Source organism: Bidens hawaiensis, unplaced genomic scaffold, assembly GCF_021521415.1.
Source record: "Bidens hawaiensis isolate Kalapana, Puna unplaced genomic scaffold, B.hawaiensis_p1.1 tig00046174_1, whole genome shotgun sequence".
NCBI lineage: Eukaryota > Viridiplantae > Streptophyta > Magnoliopsida > Asterales > Asteraceae > Bidens > Bidens hawaiensis.
In genome coordinates, this window is record NW_027498235.1 from 66,079 (window position 1) to 85,723 (window position 19,645).

General features: G+C 34.8%; 1 protein-coding gene and 1 pseudogene across 1 annotated transcript; both read right to left on the bottom strand.

The window, feature by feature from the left end:
• Positions 1-4,396: 4,396 nt before the first annotated feature.
• LOC143596233 (uncharacterized) lies at positions 4,397-6,576 on the bottom strand (annotated as a pseudogene).
• A 364-nt stretch (positions 6,577-6,940) lies between these two features.
• Positions 6,941-19,103, bottom strand: LOC143596234 (uncharacterized). The gene is made up of 6 exons (XM_077075066.1): positions 19,061-19,103; positions 18,903-18,984; positions 18,631-18,824; positions 18,065-18,303; positions 7,061-7,195; positions 6,941-6,956 (listed from the first exon to the last, which is right to left on the bottom strand). The coding sequence occupies exons 3-6, from the start codon at positions 18,796-18,798 to the stop codon at positions 6,941-6,943; spliced, it is 558 nt and encodes a 185-aa protein (XP_076931181.1). The 5' UTR covers positions 18,799-18,824; positions 18,903-18,984; positions 19,061-19,103.
• Between the last annotated feature and the right edge of the window lie 542 nt (positions 19,104-19,645).

The window sequence follows — 19,645 nt, forward strand, 5'->3', positions numbered from 1 at the left end:
CACGGCTCGGGCGACAATAAATTAAATTGATTGGATATTTTTTGTTTGATGGCGATAGTTGATCAGGTTCCGATAAACTACGCGAGTCTTTTGGCATGGTCGTTTCATCGGAAGAGACGTGGGGGAACGAAAAATAGGTCAAAGTTAGATATGGGCCCATACATTCACGTATTGCTAGATATTTGGGTGTTTTTAATAGGGTTAAACCGGAAACTATGAGATTAGGACCCGGACAGATTCATCCACCGCCGAAGACCGCAGCTGCTGCGGGTATGAGATCCGGGCTACCGACATGTCACCAGAGGCCGCTTCACAGATCAGAGAGACCGGTGTCAGTTCCCGGTCAGAGAGCCTCGCCCCTAGAAAATTACTTTGGATTCGTTATATGACCGGAGGGAGTCCGGTTTTGATCAGATCAGGGAGTATGTGACGGAGCAGCGGGATGGTTTAATGCAGATTATTCATAAACAGCAGAGGTTGATAGAGGCGAACCAGAGGAGGCAGGTTGAGCACATGAGGCATATGATGAGTGCATTGAGTATTGAGTTGTCCGCTTCTCTTCGACAGCCAGACGATGCGGGTCCAAGCGGGTCGAGCACCCCAGGTGGTTCGGGTTATGGTCATGGAGTACCTTTTATAGGACGGGTCATCCAGAATTGGATAATGCTGAGCCATACCGTATTCTTGAGCAGGAGTTGGAAGAGGAAAACGACGAGGATTGATCGTGAGTTGGCGAGCGAGCATCGGAGTTTATGTCTTTGATTTCGTTTTTATTTTTATGATGTTTTTGCTTTTATTTGGTCTGTACTGAAATATTGTTTTAGACTTTTTGGTTGGGTTCGGGTTGGAAGTTGGTGGACATTTGAAACTTATAAGTAACCTTTATTTTTAGATTTTATTTTTTTATGTTACTTAGGTTTATCGAGAGTAGAGGCCGTGTCCGTTCAGAAAGAGAGCATGAGTTACCAATTTATGTTGAGCGGTCGGTGAGGAGAGAACCCATGGAAACAGACTGGCACATTGACAGTCTCGCATATTATCAGCTAAGTCTTTTCCATTGTATTTTGTTTTTATGTTGACAGTCTTTGTTTTTATCTTTTTAGGTTTTTGCTTTTTATTTTTATAATTTTAGCTTTTGCTTTTAATTTTTTTCGAGTCATGTTTCTCGTGCCCACATTGAGGACAATGCAAAATTTAAATGTGGGGATGGGACACAAGTGTTCCAACTAATTTGAGTTTTGTTTTCATTTTCGTACTTATGGTTTTGTTTAAAAAAAATGAAAAAAATTTAAAAATTTTTAAAAAAAATGTCCCTTAAGTCTAGTTTTTGTTGTGTGAAAGTGGGCTCAGCCTTGAAAATGAAAAGAGCAAATTTGATAAAATGGGACGGAAATCTCTTCTAGGTAAAGCGTTTTGTCCGTAGAAAATAAGTAATGAAAGGTCAGCCATACTCAAGCCTCAATTGTTGGTATGAAAAGGTGGAAATATCATAAAGTTTGAAAAGTTTAAAAAATTTTGAGTACGTTATCATATGATGCTTGGGTAGGTTTAACGATAAAGTATGTCGTGTAGCTTGTGATATAAACTTAAAATGCTTAGTTTTAGTGTTTTACACATCATTGGCGTATGGTTTTATAACCTTAAATCTTGTACTAATGGGATGCCCCGGGTCCGGAGACCATGGGTTTGTATGCCGACTATTCATCTGGGTATTCACAATTCCAAATGGGGTTGTGAATATTTAAAATAAAGCTAAAAAGAGCAAACCCGCAGTTTTCTGCCACTTAAGTCTTTAAACATGATCACAAAAAGTACAAAAGTACAAATGCATTACAGACTTGATCATCCACGCTGTTAGCCATGAGGGGTCCCCTTGCTCGCGTCTCATTACCATTAAGAAACGGAACACAAGGGACACGCCACATGTAAGCCCTACAGATGAAATTTTGCGTACTCACCTATGGTAATGGTTCGGTGTATTGCTTGATAACGGGGTATGTCATGTTATGGGGAACACTAGCTATGAATTAATTGAACCTTAATAATATCTAATGGTTGCTTGGTAGACTTTGATGCTTAAGCTTAGGTGGATAAACAATACCCTTGATCGTCTTAACTATTCATAAAAATATAGAGCAACAAAAGTTTTAAATCTGCTAATTTTGAGGCTTAAGTCAAGTTGGGGTGGCCTGGTCCGGTAAAAGCTGAAAACAAGCGGGTCTTAATTGTATAAACCACTGAGTAAAAAAAATTGTCGGATCTTCTTTGTCCCGGTAAAGACTAAAGCATGGGTTTTAAGTGGACAACAATATAGGTGTTCGCGTTTTTTGCATTTTTCTGAGCGTTAAAAATTAACCTATATGTTTGTTAGATTGTAAATTTCCGATTCTGATCCAACTGCAGCAAAATTTTTCAGTGACGAAAAAAGAATAAGTGTGGGGATATTTGATATAATGCTAAATATATATGTTTCCCTTGTTTATTTTATTTAATATTTTAATTTTTTTTGTTCGTTTTTAGTCAAGATTTGTATACTACTAACGTTTTTGTGTGTCGTAGGTTCCGGGATTTGATCGTGATTAAAAAGGCGAAAAACAAGCTAAAAAGAGCCGAACGGAGATCCGGAACACGTCAGGAAGGAGCCAGAGCAGAGAACCGGTCAGACTGGCCAGTTTGACCGGCCCCCTTGGAAAAGCACGCCGCACCGCGTGGAGGGATCCCATATACCCGGTCGTGCGGCGCCTAGGGATGTCTGATGGGTTTTTAATTTGTTTTTACGTTTAGTTGGGCCTTGTTTTGGGTATTTAAACACCTGTAAATTAAACCTGACATAACCTGGAAGCCCTAGCCAATTTTGGAGAGTTCTTGGATCATATTTTTGCGCTTTGTGGTGATTTTGAAGGCAAGAGGACAGCCGGTGAAGAGCTACACGTTTACGTTTGAAGTTTTACGGGATTTATCATATTCGATTCCCCGTTCTTTATATTTTCACCATGTTTTCTTATTTACTTGTTTTGTTTGATTTAAACTTTATTATGCTAGGCTAAATTCCACAAACTACCTAGGTTGTGATAAACCTTAGTTCGGTTTGATTTTTGTTTGGATTTCGTTTCGTTATGGATTTTATGTTATAAGTAAACGGTTGAGTTTGATTTAATTGATGCGTGTGATTGCTTGTTTTGTTTACTTGAATTTATTGTTTCACATTGCCCTTATTGATTGTTTCATAGGTTGTTAGGTCATTTACTGTGTGTTCTTGACTAGTTTGTGATTAATATGCATTAAAATCATAGAAACAATAAAATCAAGTAAATAGATAAAAGTGAACTGCCAGCCTAGAAAGCTGTAAAGTGATAGGTTGTTGATAGATCTTTGCTTGTCGGGATTGCTAGATTTAGTTCTTCGTATGGAGTCCGTCTAGGTTTGATTGTCAGCTTAGTCTATTAAATTAATTAACTGAGTCTGCTTTGCTATCTTTTGAATTCCGCGATGTAAGGTAGGTTTTTGTCATAAAATATACTTAGACATAAGCGATTAGATAAACGTAAGGAAGTTTAATATAAAACTGGTGAGTCTTAAAACTTGTTAGAAATCCATAAGCGTCTTCTTGAAGTTCAAGGGTCCTGTGAGGGTTTTTAGTCAAGGGTCTATTTTATGATCCCAGTTCCATAACGTGATTTCTCTATTTAATTAATAACCGTAACTTTGGGGATTCTGGCCTGGGTAGTTATCTTCATCACCTGAGTTAATCTAAGCGTTTAATTGTTTATTAGTTAAATTAAATTAGGTTAAGTTTTTTATATTAAATTAATTAATTAAGTAGTAATGATGATGTTTTATTATTATTATAATAATTAGGTTAGGTTTTAATATTTTATTATTAGTTTTATTATTAGTTAATTAAAGTAATCATTAGTTAGTTATTAATAAGTTTTAATTATTATTATTAAATTCCCCCTCAAATATTAGTAATAAATAGTCGTGTCTTGTAGTTGAGTCTAATTTGCAAATTCGTAATTTAAAGAGTCTCGTGGGTTCGATATCCGGACTTACTTAGCTGTACTAGAGTCGATCGGTTCACTTGCCGGTTAGTAGTTTAAGTTAAGTTTAAGGGTCTAGAGTATTACTTAGTGTCTATATTAGTATAATTTTAGTTAATAATTATTTGACTACTTCAAGCACATCAATAATAATAATAATAATAATATAAGTTGTACCAAAATGAGCTTACGTGCTTCTACTGTTTGACTGATCAATTAATCAAACTAGAGTGTTTGGATATTCTAATGATTAAAGAACCAGTTTTGGATAAGCTACTACTCACAATCTGATTATCAAAAGCTTATTACAATAATTAGAGTAACATCCAAAAGTCATTTCATATTAACGAGATAACTCACTTTTTGAACAAAGATGATTGCACTAATAGTTTAGTCAATTGCATGCGTTTGATTGAAGAATACTTGCGAAGAGCATTATCCACCTTACACACATAACTCCATATGCCTTTAGCAAATATCATTTTTTCCATTTCAACATTTAAACCAGCATCTTATTGGTGAATCATTTTTACCTGACATGCATTTCTACCAGCTACTTGAAAGAAACCAAAAGAACAAAAGCAGGTAAAAAAAGGGTGGATGCTAAATAAGACTAAACAAAAGAGATTTACCTTCCCTGATTCTCAAGCCAGATCTAAAAAGACCGGCCCGTACATTCTTCTTTTGTCTTGGAGCTAAAGGATTATCACATTCCTAAGAAGAAGAAGACGATGAGGATTTAAGTAAAAAGCAAAATGCATAAGAATAAACCCCAAACAAAGAAGAATACCGTGCTATAACAGTAATAAGTTCCATCCGTACCTTGCCAAATCCTCCATGCTAGAGCGTGCTCTCTTGGCATTAAAAGAGGAAATCTTTCTATGATGTGTCCAATTTTAGTCCCATTGGTGTCGCCTATCTGCAACTGGTGATGGTCAATCAGGGTCTTGTCCCACTCCTTTCTATAGAAGTTATCCATGTAGAAGTCTCGGAGGGTGTCACGAGAACAGTGATTAAATGTTGTTGTACTTAAATACTTTAAGGGACCACCATCCTGCAAGTATAGTAAAGTATTGAATTGAAAAAGCCAGTAGTGAATCTAAGAATGAATATAGAAGTTGAATGGAAGGTATCTATCTATCTATCTACCTTGGGTTTTCAACACTTGACAAAGCAAGAAACCGAATCATTTCTTTTGTCGACAACGGTTTCCCAATTGTTGCTGTTTTTATCATCCAAATTGTCCATTAGAAGCTTAAGATCCAAATCAGAAATCACATCACTGCTGCTGCATAAACATACATACAGGAATCAATCAATCAATCGGGATTCTGAAAGCAAACAATTAGTGAGTTAGTTAGTAGTTAGTTAGTTAGTTAGTTAGGTTTGAATAACAAACAAACAAACATACAGACAATTAAGCAACATCATATTATGAATTATTTCTTAAAATAAATGAACGGACTGACTAACAGACCCGTGTTGTTGTTGCTGTTGGGATGATGATGAGGATATAACAGAAGAGGAGTAGTTGTTGTTTGTGAATGATAATAATAATAATAATAATAATAATAATAATAATTATTATTATTATTATTATAATAATTATCTCCTCCAGGACCTCCGGTAAAAGAAGAAGAAGAAGAATTGAAATTGGCGTAGAGAGATTAGGGTTACGACAGCCATGTTGTACGTCACCCATCCCAATCCTCCTCCTCCTCCCGTCAGCCACCATGATTATGATTTTGATTCTCTTTTTCTGCTCCACATATTATTATTACTACTATCCTTTCCTTATTTCAAAGAAATACATAACCATTCCCCCCATTTTCTTTTGATTGGTTTTGTCGCCTGTCTCTCTGTTGTGTGTGGTGTGCCTATTTTTCTTATCCTTCTCTTTTATTCACAACAATTTAAAATTGGTTACAATTGAATGAAAATGATTTGCTAATGTGTAAACACCACGTCACCTGTAGTAATTATAATAATAATATAATAATAATAATAATAATAATAATAGTTGTATCAAAATGAGCATATGTGCTTCTACAGTTTGACTGATGTCACGACAACCAGTTAATCAAACTAGAGTTTTTGGATATTCTAACGATTAAAGAACCAGTTTTGGATAAGCTACTACTCTCAATCTGATTACTAAAAGCTGATTACATTAATTAGATTAACATTCAAAAGTCATTTCATATTAACGAGATGACTCCCTTTTTGAACAAAGGTGATTGCACTAACAGTTGAAGTCAATTGCATACGTTTGATTGGGAATACTTGCGAAGAGCATTATCTATCTTACACACATAACTCCATATGCCTTTGGCAAATATCACTTTTTCCATTTCAACATTCAAATCAGCATCTTCTTGGTGAACCGTTTTTATCTGACATGCATTTCTACCAGCTATTTGAAAGAAACAAAAAGAACAAAAGCAGGTAAAAAAGGGTGGATGCTAAATATGACTAAACAAAAGAGACTTACCTTCCCTAATTCTCTAGCCAAAGCTAAAAAGACCGGGCCGTACATACTTATTTTGTCTTAGAGCTAAAGGATGATCACATTCCTAAAACGAAGAAGAAAATGATGATGATTTAAGTAAATAGCAAAATGCATAAGAATAAACTCCAAACAAAGAAGAATACCTTGCTATAACAGTAATAAGTTCCATATGTTCCTTGCTAGATCCTCCATGGTAGAACGTACTCTCTTGGTGTTAAAAGAGGGAATTTTTTGATGATGTGTCCGATTTCAGCCCTGTTGGTGTCATCTATCTACAAATGGTGATGGTCAATCAGGGTCTTGTCCCACTCCTTTCTATAGAAATTATCCATGTGGAAGTCTTGGAGGGTGTCATGAGAACAGTGATTAAATGTTGTTGTACTTGAATACTTTAAGGGACCACCATCCTGCAAGTATAGTATAGTATTGAATTGAAAAAGCAAGTAGCGAATCTAAGAATGAATATAAAGTGGAATGGAATGGAATGGAAGATATCTATCTATCTATCTACCTTGGGTTTGCAACACTTGACAGATTAAAAGAGGGAATCATTTCTTCTGTCGACAACGGTTTCCAGTTGTTGTTGTTGTTGTCATCCAAATTGTCCATTAGAAACTTAAGATCCAATTCAAAAATCACATCACTACTGCATAAACATACATACAAGAATCAATCAATCAATTAATCAGGATTTTAAAAGCAAACAATTAGTTAGTTAGTTAGTTAGGTTGGAATAACAAACAAACAATTAAATAGCATCATATTATGAATTAATTCTAAAAATAAATGAACGGACTGACTGGCCCGTGTTGTTGTTGTTGTTGGGATGATGATAAGGATGTAACAAAAGAGGAGTAGTTGTTGTTTGTGAATTAATAATAATAATCTCCTCCAAGTCCTCCTGTAGAAGAAGAAGGAGATGAAGAATTGAAATTGGCATAGGGAGATTAGGGTTACGTCAGCCACGGTGTACGTTACCCATCCCAATCCTCATCCTCCTCCTCCTCCCGTTAGCCACCTTGATTCTGATTCAGATCCCCTTCTTCTGCTTCACATATTATTATTACTACTATCATTTCCTTCTTTCAAAGAAATAAATACTCATGCCCCCTTTTGCTTTTGATTGGTTTTGTCGCATGTCTCTCTATTGCGTGTATGGTGTGCCTATTTTCTTTTCTTTTTCTTTTATTCACAACAATTTAACATTGGTTACAAGTGAATGAAAATAATTTGCTAATGTGTAAACACGACATCACCTATAATAATAATAATAATAATAATAATAATAATAATAATAATAATAATAATAATAATAATAATAATAATTAATATTATTATTATTATTTAAATTTTTTTATTTAAATAATTTATTTTAATTCTGAAAAAGATTTTCTTTTCTATTACGCTATGACTAAAAACAATTCTTATAGATTTTTTTAATAATGAACTTTCTTTTTGAAATTCATTTTTAACTAAATAAATTATTTTTCTCTTATTTGTCTTTTTAGTCATACATTAATTTCTTATATATATATATATTAATTGTTTTTATGACAAAAAAATAATTGTATAGATAATAAAATGTTTATTCTTTCTAAATACAAATAAATAATTTAGTAAAAATTACAATAATAAAATTGTGATATGTCAAAAAAGATGTCGATACATATACGAGTATCAATGCCGGTTTCGATAATACCGATATAGGTAACAATATTGTTCGGTTGGAATCAGTTTGATCTGTTTCTTGTAGCATTACTTTGCATTTCGGTTTCTTGTTTGTATGAGCATAAAATACTTAAACACAAAACAACCTAGTATTATCTTGCAAACAATTTTTTAGGATCAGAATGAATTTTAGATCACAAAAATTTCAAAAGGTTATTCGATACTGTTTTGTCTTGCAAATAACTTTTTTTGGAAATAACGTGTGTAGTACAAGTATTGTTACCGTGGGCATGGAGTTACTGTTGATCTTCTAGAGGCAGATCCAAAGCAAGTTACATAACTACTGACTGAATTTTCCCTCTCTACCACCAACAAATATGTTGCATACATATTTGATCAATTCATGTTAGATAGCTTGGTCATTTGATGGTTTAGATCAAACTGCATTGCACAACATATGTCACACCCTCAAAATCCACTAACGGAATTTTACTGTTAGAGGGTGTGAACTAACATGATCGTAGTCGTTAGTTATATCAAACATCGTTACTAAAATTAAAAAAAAAAAACAAAAAAACATACGAGTCTAAAATATATGCGGAAGCATAAACAGTAATGTATATAGTTGCATCAACATAGGACGACTTAAAACAACAGCTAGTATGATGAAGTTAAAAGCAATCTAAAACATATGAGAATTGTGGATGCATGTCCTAAACCGAGCGGCCGCCTCATACTAAAAGTGTCAACACAAGTTTGGTGAGTTCACATGTTTAAATAAAATAATCATTGCGTTTTAGCGTTACTAGATTGGGTTATTCAAATATATATCAATCGGTAGCTAACCTATCAAGTATGTATTACTAAGTGTTCGACACCGAAGCTGACTAATTATACGTTTGCCTTGCCACCATGTCAACCACGACCATGGTAATGCGTTAGCCAAAATTACACCCACTCGACCTACAGTCGAGTTTAGAGTCGGGTGGGGTTTGTCAAACCCAGTAGTACTACTCAACACTGACCCGCTATTATCCAATATTAACCGGTTCGTTTGTTTCTAAAGGACTTAGTTGATTTGATGCCACTTAGTCTTACAAGTGATAAATACATAATAAACAAAATCTATAGTGTTTGGAGTATGTTATCTCCCCCTAATAAAACGTAAAAATAGTAAGAGAGGTCGTGAAACTCACTGTTTGCGAAGTTACTGAAGTCCGAAAAAAAAGCGTGCGTAAAGGAAATCCTCACTAGTGCTCTAAAACAAAAATGATATTTCCAAGTGTTTTTAACCATGAGTGAGTCTCTAGACTCGACACATAAAAGTTATGCATGAGGTGTGTTCGTGTTACATTTGTGAAACAAGTGCGACTCAACAACATGTTGGTGATAAGTTACGGGCGTGATCAAGTATGGCATTTAATGTCACTACAATATATTTTCAGTATATCATCAATTACAAGGGTATATATGTCAAACACAACTCAAACATTGATCAAGCAATCAACTTTTCACATTCCAACAAGAATTCAGCAGCTAAGTTTCTGAGACAGAATTTAGCACGCCAAGAAGGCTTTATTTCACTATTCATAACATGCAGATAAATCACCAATTTCGAACAAAGATGCAATTAACAATCAATTACAACATAACTAGTAATCAATTCACTAGTATTCATCAACAATTTCACAACTAAACCCTAATTCGTCACCATTCATCAATTTCGAGATTTAGGGTTTTGATTAACATGATTAAATGATGCAATTGAATCAATAGAAAGGCTAGAGAGGGTGTTAATTACCTAATTAGCACCTTGGATCCTTCAATTGCACTTGAAATCAACTTGTGTGTGTGTGCGTGCGGCCGAGAATGGGGAAGGGGGGGTGGGCAGCCGTGGAAAAAGGGTGGGGGGGTTAGGGTTGGGGATAAGTTGTTTAACAATAATACTATGTTACAATTCACACCCTAATCTTCTAGTTAACTTAATTCTAAAACAATTTAACATGTAGCACACTTGTTATGCATGCAAGCACGTAGTCACATATAAACATATATTACTACATCATAATACGTATTTATACCAAATACTTGTTCAGATTAATTATTGTTTGTTCACCAACGGTTTGAGTCGACTCGTGTGCGGTTCGGTAAATGTCACACCCTCAATTTCCACATGCGGGGTTTTACCGCGAGGCGCGTGACAAACCAGGATCTCAATCATTAGTTACAACAAACAACGTCTAAATATTTTAAAATACTTTATTGTCCATATTTGGGAAAACCATTCAGAGTTAATGTCTTAATGTTTTAATATGCAAAAGCGTAACATAACGGGAAACATCCCTAAACAAAACCAAATAGTCTAAGGCGCCCAAAACACGCGCAAGCCATAACATTATTAAGTAAAAAGATTCCAACTTATGATGCAATGTCTATTGGTGATCATGAATGCAACTCTTATCCTTGCACTATCAGCGACCTAAGAAAGACATGCTAAAACGGGTCAACAAGACGGTTGGTGAGTTCACAGTTTGAGTTTATAAACAAGTTTGTCAAACAACCATTTAGTAAGTAAACATTGTAAGTAGTAAAGCATGTATAATGTATGCATTAGTAATACCGCTAGTTAATTAGGCTAGCAATCATGTTACATTAGTGTAGGTTCCATTGTGACCGAGGCTGACTTGTTAGTTTGTTTGCCACCCACAGAGTCTAATATAAGACTAGTGTGTTTTCTAGTAAATGAGACGCCCGGCGACTCCCTCAACCAAGAGCCCCGAGGGGGTTCGTCAAACCCAGTAGTACTACCTTTCATTACCGAGCCAATGTACAATTGCTAACGGTCCAATGTGCATGGGGGACTAAAGTTTAAGTTCACTATGTACACATGAGGTATTAAAAAGTCTACAATTATCCAAAAAAAAGTTTGTATGTTGCATGCTTTCCCCCTAAAAGGAGTAAGTAAAAAGTGGGGTAGTGAAACTCACCTTAAATGCGGTTCAAATTGAATTCAACTGCTTAAGTCAAAGTTGTTCTAGTGCCTAAATCACACAAGCACTATAAGTATTTGCTAAGCGATTCCTAGAACCCTTGGTATCAAAACAATTCCCTTGTTTATTTGAAGTTTGAACAAAGTTTGACTTGTTGTTGACTTTGACCAATGTTTGACTTTTGTTGACTCTGACCAAAGTTTGACTTTTCATTTGACTTTTGACCAAAAGGTCTAAGTTGTTGACCGTTGACTAAAAAGTTCAAGTCTCGATGACCAAAGACTAAAAATTAAGTTTTGTTAACCATTGACCGACCTTTGACCAAAATGTTGACCGACGGTCCAAAATGTTGACCGTGGCCCGTTGATGACTTTTGACTAATTTGCTAGACTTAGGATGATTACATGATGTTCCTAGTCACAATTTAACAAAAATCAACTAATGTGCACTTAGCCACTTTTCATACAATCCTATGACTAAGTCTAACTTCTACCATTTTCAACACTTCACAAGTAAGACTAAACACTTAGTCAAATAGTTCTAAGTTGACCTATAAAGTCAAAATCCAATTTATCACAATCATTCTATTACAAACTACAATAATTTTTACTAACCAATATGTTAATCATCCTTAACAAGTTTTCAATCATCAAAACTGATTTTTCCAACCAACCAAAACTTGTTATTAAATTACCAAATAATTTACACATATTCTTACAAGTATTAGGTATAACATATATTTTTCTTATTATTTTACAATTCATCCAAACATACAGAATATTCACATTCTACAACATCCTAATTTCAGTCTCTATTTTAACACAGCAGTACACAAATATTTGCCAAAAATTCTATATTTGTCGAATTGATACAAGACCAATCGGGTTAGATTCCTACTTCAATTTATAACTTTTCAGAATTGGAATCACACCCATATCTATTTTAATATCAAGTTATGCAATTTATAACACAGCTCAGAAAATTTCCCTTTCAATCAGGATTGCAACCCGATTTTGTAAATTAATAAAAACTAGTCAAACAAAGTCCAAAAATTATGATTCTTGACTTTTTGAAAACTTGATTCAATTTAATTAATAATATTATCAAAAATTAATCAGAAACACCAACGTATCAAGTTATTCAATCTACAATCTAAAACACAGAATCTGTCAACAAGCAGATTCAAACCAAAAGTCACAAAAATCATGATTCTTATATCCTTATGATCTTTAATCATTAAGAAACATTTTTATAAAATCAAATATCATGTCTTTAATTATTTTACTGATTCATAAAATAACATTTAGTTATGAAAAGGTTTCCATCTTTTCTTTTATAACAAAACACAAAATTTCTTTTAAAAACAACCTTGATTATTTTTAGTTCATTTTTACAAATTCGATTATTTGGATACTAGGTTTTCATGACCAAAAATCAAAATATGAATAAGAATATGTACTAAACCATATTTACCTATTGCTTGGTCCAATAACTCTACACCCTTTCTTCTAAGAATCACCAAGTTGTTTATGATATTTGAGAGAATTTTTAGAAAATACAAAGTGTGTGTGTGGGTGTGAAGTAAATGGCCAAAGAAAGAAAAAGAAACGTTTTAACCTTCATTGTTATTTACTCATCATTACACCTTCATTTACACCCTCGTTAAGTCATCACCAATTTGATTAAACTTTAGATAACTTTATTTTATTTAATTTGTGACATGTTACATTTTATTATAACATTTCCTAGTAACCATATGTTGTGCACTTCTCTTTTGTTACTTACCATGTAATATATTATATGTTATGTTATTTAATTGTTTAATCTCTTACAACATACGAGTATGCAACAACTAATCATATAACATCTTAAGCATGTAACACAATTACATCTACCACATATAATACATGTAACATATCATGTGTGACAAGTTTATTATAACATATAGCATGTGTGACAAATTTATTATTCTAGTTATCAATAACTAGTCACCCTCACTTAGGTCACCAACGACACGACTAACTCAATGTATGCATACATGACACTACATGTATAAGAGTTCATTAACATAGTTAACAGAACTAACTGAGTTTACAGACATAGTCAACAAGATTTAACTGTGTTTAGTTAACGGAGTTAACCTGAAAATTGGCAGTTGTCACACTAAAACTCCGAATGACTATTTTTGTAATAATCGACACATTTAATTTAAAACCTAATTTAATGCAATGAGGAATGCGTTAACTGAAATAACATAGTTCGTGTGAACTTGAGTTTGAGTTAACAGGGTTCGGGTTAACGTAGTTAACCTGAAATTGACGAATGTCACATTATTCCCTTGTTGAAAGAATTTTCGTCGTGAAAATTTGTGTTATGTCGCGATGGCCAGCTGAAAAAAAGGCAAAAATTTTTTAGTTTGTCACATTATCCCCCTTTTGAAAGAAATTTCGTCCCGAAATTTAATTTATACCTCCAGTGTTTCTGATGGTTTGTCGCGTTCGCGGTTTTCGGTGATTGGTTAACCCTTTGAAAAGGTAGGGGTACTTTTTCATCATTTGATCCTCGTGTTCCCACGTGAACTCTGGTCCACGTATCGAGTTCCAACGAACTTTAGCGATGGGAATCTTGCTGTGTTTTAGTGTTTGGGTTTCCCAATCCATGATTTCGACTGGTTCTTCGATAAAGCGTAACTGTTCATCAACTTTTAATTCGCCCAAAGGAACTGCTAGTGTTTAATAGGAAAGGCATTTCTTCAAGTTGGATACATTAAAAACATCATGAATACCACTGAGCTCTGCTGGTAAATCCAATCGGTATGCTACCGGACCAATAAGTTCGGCTATTCGAAATGGGCCAACATGTCGTGGATTTAGTTTTTTTCACTTCCCAAAACGAACTACACCCTTCCAATGTGAGACTTTCAGTAAAACCTTGTCATCCACTTGGAATTCTAGAGGTTTCCAGCGCTTGTCGGCGTAGTTCTTTTGGCAATCCCGTGCTGCTGCCATCCGATTTCAGATTTGGACAATCTTTTCTGAAGTTTCAAGTACTAATTCTGGGCCAGTGATTTGGCTATCACCCACTTCTGCCGAGCAAAGAGGCGATCGACATCTTCGTCCGTACAATGCTTCAAACGGCGATGCTTTAATACTGCCGTGGTAGCTGTTATTATACGAAAACTCTACCAGGGGCAAGTGGGGTTCCCAACTCTTTCTGAAATCCAATACGCATGCACGCAACATGTCTTACAAAGTTTGAATAGTGTGTTCACTTTGCCCATCCGTTTGAGGATGGTATGATGTGCTCATATCAAGGGAGGTGCCTAGTGCGCTATGTAGTGACTTCCAAAAGTGTGAAGTGAAACGGGGATCTCGATCCGATTTGATTGAGACAGTCACTCCGTGTCTAGCCACTACTTCTTTCATTTAGATGCGAGTCAGTCTTTCCGTCTTGTCTGATTTTTTGACCGCTAGGATATGTGCAGACTTAGTCAACCGGTCAACGATCACCCAGATGGTATCGCATCCCGTCGGTGTTTTGGGTAGTCCTGTGATGAAATCCATGGAAATGTGTTCCCATTTTCACATTGGGATTTCCGGTTGCTGTCACACCCTCAAAATACACTAAAGGAATTTTACTGTTAGAGGGTGTGAACTAACAGGATCGTAGTCATTAGTTATATCAAACATCGTTACTAAAGTTAAAAAAAACAAACAAACAAATAAAACATACGAGTCTGAAATAAATGTGGAAGCGTAAACAGTAATGTAAATTGTTGCGTCAACACAGGAAGACTTAAAGCAACAATTGGTGTAATGAAGTTAAAAGCAATCTAAAACATATGAGAATTGTGCATGCATGTCCTAAACCGCGTGCCTGCCTCGGCTACCTGAGATAAACATACTAAAAGTGTCAACACAAGGTTGGTGAGTTCACAGATTTAAATAAAATAATCGTTGCGTTTTAGCGTTACCAGATTGGGTTATTCAAATATATATCAATAGGTAGCTACCTATCAAGCATGTATTACTAAGTGTTCGACACCGAAGCTAAGTGATTATACGTTTGCCTTGCCACCATGTCAACCACGACCATGGTAATGTATTAGCCAAAATTACACCCACTCGACCTATAGTCGAGTTTAGAGTCGGGTGGGGTTTGTCAAACCCAGTAGTACTACTCAACACTGACCCGCTATTATCCAATATTAACCGGTTCGATTTTTCTTAAGGACTTAGTTGGTTTGTTGCCACTTAGTCTTACAAGTGATATATACATAATAAACAAAATCTATAGTGTTTGGAGTATGTTATCTCCCCCTAATAAAACGTAAAAATAGTAAGAGGGGTCGTGAAACTCACTGTTTGTGAAGTTACTGAAGTCCGAGAAAAAGCGTGCGTAAAGGAAATCCTCACTAGTGCTCTAAAACAAAAATGAGATTTCCAAGTGTTTTGAACCATGAGTGAGTCTCTAGACTCGACACATAAAAGTTATGTATGAGGTGTGTTTGTGTTACATTTGTGAAACAAGTGCGACTCAACAACACGTTGGTGATAAGTTACGGGCGTGATCAAGTATGACACTTAATGTCACTACAATATATTTTCTGTATATCTTCAAATACAAGGGCATATATGTCAAACACAACTCAAACATTGATCAAACAATCAACTTTTCACATTCCAACAAGAATTCAGCGGCTAAGTGTCCGAGACAGAATTTAGCACGCCAAGAAGACTCTATTTCACTATTCATAACATGCAGATAAATCACCAAAATATTAGCACAGAAGCACACGCGAGTTAGGTTTCGGGAAATATTTTTATTATATTTTTAGCATGTATGGTTTTATAAAAAGAATTAAATCAACACAGTAGGTACACAATAGTCATTATCAGGCGCAACAAAAAGTTCTTGACTAGTCCCATTACATGGTTAATCCAATTAATGCAAGGATAATTGGGTTAGATTTCAATTTCAATTTATTAACTTCCAGAGGTTGAATCAATTCAATTGGTCTTGTCGTTTGTGAGATATGTTATTAACAAATCAGTATATAAAAAGGCTTCTTGAATCAGAATTGCACAACTAATTTATAAATTAATAAAAAATGACTTCCACGCGCCCAAAAATTACAAAATTGGATTCCCTGGAAACTAGACTCTACATACTACATCAGAGAATTAATAGACACTTCAAATTATGTCATTAACATCAACTTACAATCAAATAAAAATGGATTTTCAGTCTAATCAGCATCCTCTTTTCATCTAAATTCAATACTAAACAAGTTTTTATACCACAATCCTTGCATAAACCCTAATAGACACATATTAAATCAAACATGCTCTTCAATTTCACTTTTCATGCATATCTAGGGTTTACATAAAAATTCAATTTCGAACAAACATGCAATTAACAATCAATTACGACATAACTAGTAATCAATTCACTTGTATTCATCAACAGTTTCACAACTAAACCCTTGTTCGTCACCATTCATCAATTTCAAGATTTAGGGTTTTGATTAACAAGATTAAATGATGCAATTGAATCAATAGAAAGGCTAGAGAGGGTGTTAATTACCTAATTAGCACCTTGGATCCTTCAATTGCACTTGAAATCAACTTGTGTGTATATGTGTGTGCGACCGAGAATGGGGAAGGAGAATGGGCAGCCGTGGAAAGGGGTGGGGGAATTAGGGTTGGGGATAAGTTGTTTAAATATAATACTATGTTACAGTTCACACCCTAATCTTCTAGTTAACTTAATTCTAAAACAAATTAACATGTAGCACACTTGTTACGCATGCAAGCACGTAGTCACGTATAAACATATATTATTACATCATAATACGTATTTATAATAAATACTTGTTCAGATTAATTATTGTTTGTTCACCAACGCTTTGAGTCGACTCGTGTGCGGTTCGGTAAAACTCCGAATGACTATTTGTGTAATAACCGACACATTTAATTTAAACCCTAATTTAATGCAATGAGGAATGCGTTAACTGAAATGACAAAGTTCATGTGAACTTAAATTTGAATTAACAAGGTTCGGGTTAACGGAGTTAACCTGAAATTGACGAGTCTCACAAAATATGTCGATACATATATGTATCAATGCCGATTTCGATAATACCGATATAGGTAACAATATTGTTCGGTTGGAATCAATTTGATCCATTTCTTGTAGCATTACTTCGCATTTCGGTTTCTTGTTTGTATGAGCATAAAATACTAAAACACAAAAGAACCTAGTATTATCTTGCAACCAATTTTTTGGGATCATAATGAATTTTAGATCACAAAATTTTCAAAATGTTATTCGATATTGTTTTGTCTTGCAAACAAATTTTTTTTGGAAATAACGTGTGTAGTACAAGTATTGTTACTGTGGGCATGGAGCTAATGCTGGTCTTCTAGAGGCATATCCAAAGCAAGTTACAGAACTACTGACTGAATTTCCACTCTCTACCACCGGCAAATATGTTGCATACATATTTGATCAATTCATGTTAAATAGCTTGGTCATTTGATGGTTTAGATCAAACTGCATTGCGCAACATAAACCCCCTATAGCTGAATCAGACCAGAGTGGTTGAGAAATTAGTGGATGGTGAAATAGTAAGTTGTTTATAATGTCATTTCAGCACCTAAATTGGTAGAGATTATGATAAAACCATATGCGATCAAAATGACTAGAAAATTGACACAAAAGTTACAGCAGCAGTAAATCATCATAGTGTAGTTAATAGTTTACTACCTTCCTCATGAATAGCAGTTAAGATTATAATTTACATGGCTTGTGTTATTCAGCTGTATTTGCATAAAAATTCTCCACAAAGCATTTACATGTGCAAAGAAGGTTCACGACGCTTTGTCAACTTACTTAACATGTATGCCATTGCAACCTTTGCGTTGAAGTTGGTGTGTCCACGAGCCAGGCAGATCACACCACCAGCGATAATCAACCCGTTGGCTATGAATTTCTTTGAAGGCCTTCTAGACAGTTTTTTCTTATTGCACTCTTCAAAGACTTCAGGATGAGCCATGTCAGCAATTGCATTGGTAGAATCCAATAAAAGCGGCACCTAAATCAATAAAGAAATAACTTTACTAAGGTGTTTCGGATCAGGTTTAGAAAATTATTATGTGATGGAATAATATTAATGATGATGATGATGATAATAATAAGAACAACAACAACAACAATATCAGTTGTACCAAAATGAGATTATGTGCTTCTACTGTTTGACTGATGTCGCAACAATCAGTTTATCAAACTAGAGTTTTTGGCTATTCTAATGATTAAAGAACCAGTTTTGGATAAGCTACTACTCTCAATCTTATTATCAAAAGCTGATTATATTAATTAAATTAACATTCAAAAGTCATTTCATATTAACGATACGACTCACTTTTTGAACAAAGGTGATTGCACTAACAGTTGAAGTCAATTGCATACGTTTGATTGGAGAATACTTGCGAAGAGCATTATCCATCTTACACACATAACTCCATATGCCTTTGGCAAATATCATTTTTGCCATTTCAGCATTCAAACCAGCATCTTCTTGGTGAACCATTTTTATCTGACATGCATTTCTACCAACTACTTGAAAGAAACCAAAAGAACAAAAGCAGGTAAAAAAGGGTGGATGCTAAATATGACTAAACAAAAGAGATTTACCTTCCCTGATTCTCCAGCCAGATCTAAAAAGGCCGACCCGTACATACTTTTTTTGTCTTGGAGCTAACGGATGATCACATTCCTAAGAAGAAGACGACGATAATGATTTAAGTAAATACCAAAATGCATAAGAATAAACCCCAAACAAAGAAGAATACCTTGCTATAACAGTAATAAGTTCCATCAGTTCCTTGCCAGATCCTCCATGCTAGAACGTACTCTCTTGGCGTTAAAAGAAGGAATTTTTTGATAATGCGTCCAATTTCAGAACCGTTGGTGTCGTCTATCTACAACTAGTGATGTTGTCTATCTACAACTAGTGATGGTCAATCAGGGTCTTGTCCCACTCCTTTCTATAGAAATTATCCATGTAGAAGTCTCAGAGGGTGTCACTAGAACAGTGATTAAATGTTGTTGTACTTAAATATAATAAGGAACCAACATCCTGCAAGTATAGTATAATATTGAATTGAAAAGGCCAGTAGTGAATATAAGAACGAACATAAAAGTGGAATGTAATGGAAGGTCTATATCTATCTATCTGCCTTGGGTTTGCAACACTTGACAGAGTAAGAGAGGGAATCATTTCTTTTGTCGAAAACGGTTTCCCAAGTGTTGCTGTTTTTGTCATCCAAATTGTCCATTAGAAGCTTAAGTTCCAAATCAGAAATCACTGTTGCTGCATAAACATACATACAGGAATCAATCAATCAATCAATCGGGATTTTGAAAGAAAACATTTA